The sequence below is a fragment of the Camellia sinensis genome, chromosome 1 (assembly GCF_055761805.1).
Source record: "Camellia sinensis isolate YWXY chromosome 1, ASM5576180v1, whole genome shotgun sequence".
NCBI classification, from domain to species: domain Eukaryota; kingdom Viridiplantae; phylum Streptophyta; class Magnoliopsida; order Ericales; family Theaceae; genus Camellia; species Camellia sinensis.
In genome coordinates this window covers 60,995,938-61,001,110 of record NC_138961.1, presented here as the reverse complement: position 1 = coordinate 61,001,110, position 5,173 = coordinate 60,995,938, and the positions used below count along the sequence as shown (strand labels likewise).

Here is a 5,173-nt window from a genome sequence, read left to right as displayed (position 1 = left end):
AGCACCCAATTTTTGGTTTTTTTTTTTGAATTCGATGTAGATCATTAACATGACAATGAGGACTTACAACTAGTTGGTCTAAGCTCACCAAGGTTCATATGATGCCTAAGATCAGCTTTAGCTCTCAAATGATATGTATTAAGGAAAGAAAGAGACCTTATGGAGTGTTTGATTTATTGGAATGAGTTTGGAACAAAATGGTGATTCTTTCAAAATATTCATCAATTAAGAGCTTGACCATTTCACTAAGAGATAAAAGAATAGTCATTTTGTCGGTGTCTAAATTATTTTAGTGAACTAAATTAAATACTATCTAACGAATCATTCCTCGCATTTTGAGCTTTCCAAGAATTTAAATTCCTTTTAGGTAGTGTTTGTTTTATTGGAATAAAATAGAATAAAATGATCATTCCATCAAAACATTAATTCTCAAGTTGACTAAAACAATAATGGCAAAATGCATTATAAATTGAATCATCATTCACCATTTTAAGTGAATCATCATTTCCTACGAGACTCTAAGGACTGATCATTCTATTCCATTCCAACTTATTCTAGTTAACCAAATAGAGCATAACACCTTTACACTAAATAGACTGATGCATTCATCATTCATTTTCTTTTCGCACTACATCTTTTGCAAACTCACAATGCTAATCTTGTCAAAAGGAAACTACAAACTTCAATTATTGCACTCAAAATTTTTTACGAAGGACTAAATGAGTACTTCCTTCAATTAAAAGATATGACATTTAAAAATAAAATTACAAAAATTGTACTAGATATTATCAAGAAATCAGAAATAAGCAATTCTCCAACACATCTTGAATAGTAGACGACCTACCACAATCCAAAACCCAACAACAAATCCAAGTGCCGAGATCACATAAAACCACACTTCTAGAAATCCTTCACCTTCTTTATTGCCACCATGTCCAACTTTAGGTATCACCTTGTTTGTGTTGCAGTTTGAGAGTGGAGGTCCACAAAGTTTGTTTCCGACAAAGTTGGAAATCTCTAAACTTTGAAGTTGGGTACTTAATGGAATTTGTCCTATCAAATTGTTATAAGACAAGTTCAAGTGACTCAAGAATGTCAAACTCGACATGCTCAAAGGAATTTCACCACAAAGTTTGTTTAGAGAGAAATCCAAGGATTCAAGTTACTCCATATCACCAATATTCTCTGGGATCTTTCCTGTGAAATGATTTCTAGACAGATTCAATGAATGCAACCCTATTAGTCTAGTTAGACCCTTGGGAATCTCTCCAGATAATTGTTTTCAAAAAGATCCATGCTTGTCACCAATTTAAGGGTGGTGCTATATTCAACCTCTCTTCTTTTGGTCACCAAAAATGCATTTTCTTAAACTGCTACTTTGGAATTCATTATGTAACAAGAAATGAGACTGCTTAAATTTTGTTCTTTTGCCATGGCCGTAAAGTTGCTGAAACATTTTGGCACAAATTTTGAGAGATTATTATGTGCGAGATCCAAGATTTGAAGAGAACTTAGACAACATAGCTCATACGGAATGCCACCTTGAAACTTATTTGAACGAAGGTTAAGAACTACCAATTGTGAAAATGAATTCCCCATCCAAGTAGGTATGCTTCTAATAAATTCATTTTCACTAAGATAAATGAGCACCAAGTTTATACAATGTTATAGAGATTGCGGTAGTTTTCCTGAGAGGTTGGTATGTCACAAGTGCAATGATTTGAGGGAAGCTAAATGTCCAATAGACGGTGGAATGGTACCCATCAATTTGTTATTTTCTAATTTTCAGACTAGCAAATATTGCCAATGTTGCCAACAATTAGGAATTCTTCCAAACAAATAATTGTTTGCAAGATTAAGAACAATCAGCCAATTTTATTTCCTCATCCTACCACATAAGGCATGGTAAGCAGATCCTAAAAAAGAATTATTTGAAAGATCTAACCATTCCATGGTAGAGGAGATGAATGGTAACATACCCTTGAAGTAATTGAAACTCAGGTCAATCACAGTAGCACTAATGAGAACCTCAAATGTTCTTGGAATCTCTCCACAAATTTGGTTATGAGAGAGATTTAATCGCGAAAGGTTGGAAATTTTGGGCCAAAACCATGGCGGAATGGAATCAGAAATTCCTGTGTTGGCTATGTCCAATGTTTCTAATTGTCTTTGGTATTGAAGCCAAGCTGGAAATTGTGGCCCTAATTGCCAAGAGGTCAACGTCAAAGCTCTAACTTGAAAAGTGGGGATCTAACCATCAGGCACTTTCAAAGTTAAATTGTTCCCACTTCCATCTAAGCAACTTAATCTTGTGAGATTGGCAAAGTGAATCTCAGAGACAACATCCTTCATCAAATTATGAGATACATCTAAATAGTTTAACGTCACAAGTTTCCCAAGACTTTTAGGAAGAGTTCCATTCAAATGATTATATGAAAGATCTAAAGTTTCTAACTTTGCAAGTTGCCCAAGACTTTCAGGAAGAGTTCCATTTAAATGATTATAGGAAAGAGATAACCATATCAAGGATGATAATCTTTTGATCGACTCTTGAATGGGACCAAAAATGGAGTTGTTTTGAAAAGAAAGGTAGGCTAGATTTTTGAATTGGTGAAGCTCATTTGGAAATTGACCAAGAAGACAATTGTTCTCTAATTCCATTGACTCCAATCTGTCTAACATGCAATGGAAGAAACCTCTAAAAACTTCAGCTACCTCTCCACCAAATTTGTTATTTGATAAATCAATACTCTTCAACTTGCATAGTTTTCCCAATGAGCTTGATATTTTTCCCTCAAGTTGATTGTGTGACGTGTCAAGGCTAATGAGGGAAGTCAAGTTTGCTATGGCTCCTGAGATTTCACCTTGCAAGAGATTGTTTGCAAGAACGACCGACTCGAGACGGTTAAGCCTAGAAAACAACCCATTCGGCAATGTAGTGAAAAGATTATCTCCCAAATCTAGATCTCTAAGACAAGTCATGTTTAGAAGGCCAATTGGAATTGGTCTCTGAAACTTATTGGAGCCTAAGTTTAGAACAAGAAGGTCTTTGAGGCTAAACAACCCCTTGAGGAAAGATGAATTCAGATTATTTCCAACAGCATAAAACTCTTGGAGAGAAGTCATGTTTTGAATACCATTGGGAATTGGGCCATAAAAGTTACAATAACTGATATATAGGGAAACTAGATAATCCAAATTATAAATCCACTTAGGTATAGACGGTGCAAAATTGTCATCAGAAAGGTTGAGGATATGTAGTGATGCAAAGTTAATGGTAGTTGAAGGAGAAGAATATTTGAAATCACATCCAGCTAAGTGCAATTCTACCAAAGAAGGAAGCGTGCTTATCACCTCTACCCAATCCACTGCTTTGCTAAGGTTTACCCCTGACATATGAAGGTGTTATAATGAAAAAAGACTTGAAACCCAGTGTAAATTATCACCACATAACTACGATTCAATTTCAGAAAAAGTACCTTGAAGACCAAGATAACGCATCATGGTGAGATTTCCTAGTTGATGAGGAAGGGCTTCACTGAATTCGGCATAAGACAGGTTGAGATACCTCAAACTTCCAATAGAGCCAATGAAACTAGGAATGCAAATCCCTCCAAAATAATTCCCGCTCAAGTCCAGACAACGTATCATGGTGAGATTTCCTAGTTGATGAGGAATGGCTCCGCTGAATCCGGCATTAGACAGGTCAAGGTACCTCAAACTTCCAATAGAGCCAATGAAACTAGGAATGTGAATCCCTCCAAAATCATTCCAGCTCAAGTCCAGATAACGCATCATGGTAAGATTTCCTAGTTGATGAGGAATGGATCCGCTGAATCCGGCATTAGACAGGTTGAGGTACCTCAAACTTCCAACAGAGCCAATGAAGTTAGGAATGCGAATCCCTCCAAAATCATTTTGGCTCAAGTCCAGATGACTTTAAAGAGAAACTGATTTTCTTATTCAATACAAGATAGAATTACAGAACATACATTTATAGGGAAAAGAAATACTATTTCGTAACTACAACTCGTAACCTCCTAACCTAACCATAGCTACAATCTAACTCTAGTTCTAACAAACTAACTACCAAACTAACAACCTGCAACCTCTATACATGCTGCTGCTATCTGCTATCAAATGTTGTTGCAACTGAGGAGGTTTGGTGTAGCTCTTGCTGTTGCAGCTGAGGAGCTTTGATGCAGCTGAGAAGATAAGTCAAGAGCTAAGTCCTTTTGAATCTCATCATGAGCCTTATGCTTAACAATCCCCCGCAAACTGAGGAAAGTGGGAAAAACCTGAAGTTTGGCCTGAAGATATTGAAATCTGGAAACAGAGAGAGGCTTAGTAAGAATATCTGCAATTTGGTCAGTAGAAGCAATATGGCAAATGGCAAGTTTCTTGGCAGCAACTCTGTCACGAACAAAATGATAATCAACTTCAATATGCTTAGTTCTAGTATGAAAGACTGGATTGTGAGCCAAGGCAATGGCAGACAAGTTATCACACCATAAAGTAGGAAGAACCACAGAAATATGAAGTTCAGCAAGAAGCATGCCAATCCGGCTCAACTTAGCAGATACCTGAGCTAAAGCACGATATTCTGCCTCAGATGAAGATCTGGAAACTGTTGGTTGCTTCTTAGCACACCAAGAGATGAGATTGGGACCAAGAAACACACATTAACCTGTGGTGGACCGTTTATCAAGAGCACTGCCAGCCCAATCAGAGTCTGAAAATGCATTGAGAACAAGAGGGCCAAAGGTGAAATGCAAGCCATGACCCAAGGTACCCTTGAGATATCTGAGGAGCCGTTTAACAGCAGCAAAATGACTATTCAAAGGGTTTTGTAAAAATTGACACAGATAATTAACTGTAAAGCTGAGATCATGTCATGTAAGTGTAAGATATTGGAGAGCACCCACTAGGCTTCTATAAAGACTAGGTTGAGAAAAAGAGGAGTCCATCTCAGGAAGAACTGCCTTAGTAGCCATGGGAAAAGAATATGGTTTACAATCACTCATGCCTTCCTTTGCAAGAATTTCAGAAGCATATTTTGGCTGAGACAAAATGTAACCTGAAGGAGAAGAAGCAACAGAGATACCAAGAAAATAGTTGAGTAAACCCAACTCTTTCATAGAAAAAACTGAGTGCATATGTTGAACAAGAGTAG

The 5,173-nt window shown here is 36.9% G+C and overlaps 1 protein-coding gene across 1 annotated transcript; it reads right to left on the bottom strand.

Annotated features, from left to right (window-relative positions):
- Positions 1-715: 715 nt before the first annotated feature.
- Positions 716-3,795, bottom strand: LOC145798551 (uncharacterized). The gene is made up of 5 exons (XM_082886600.1): positions 3,480-3,795; positions 2,256-3,389; positions 1,980-2,201; positions 845-1,053; positions 716-730 (listed from the first exon to the last, which is right to left on the bottom strand). The coding sequence occupies exons 1-5, from the start codon at positions 3,793-3,795 to the stop codon at positions 716-718; spliced, it is 1,896 nt and encodes a 631-aa protein (XP_082742726.1).
- Between the last annotated feature and the right edge of the window lie 1,378 nt (positions 3,796-5,173).

Bases quoted from the DNA above. Each gene is read 5' to 3' on its own strand.
- LOC145798551 (XM_082886600.1), bottom strand. From the start codon at position 3,795: ATGCGTTATCTGGACTTGAGCTGGAATGATTTTGGAGGGATTCACATT. The intron at 3,390-3,479 runs GTACTTTTTCTG...TTCATATGTCAG, and splicing joins GCGTTATCTTGGTCTTCAAG to GGGTAAACCTTAGCAAAGCA. The intron at 1,054-1,979 runs GTATGTTACCAT...ACAATTTGATAG, and splicing joins GAGTTTCAATTACTTCAAGG to GACAAATTCCATTAAGTACC.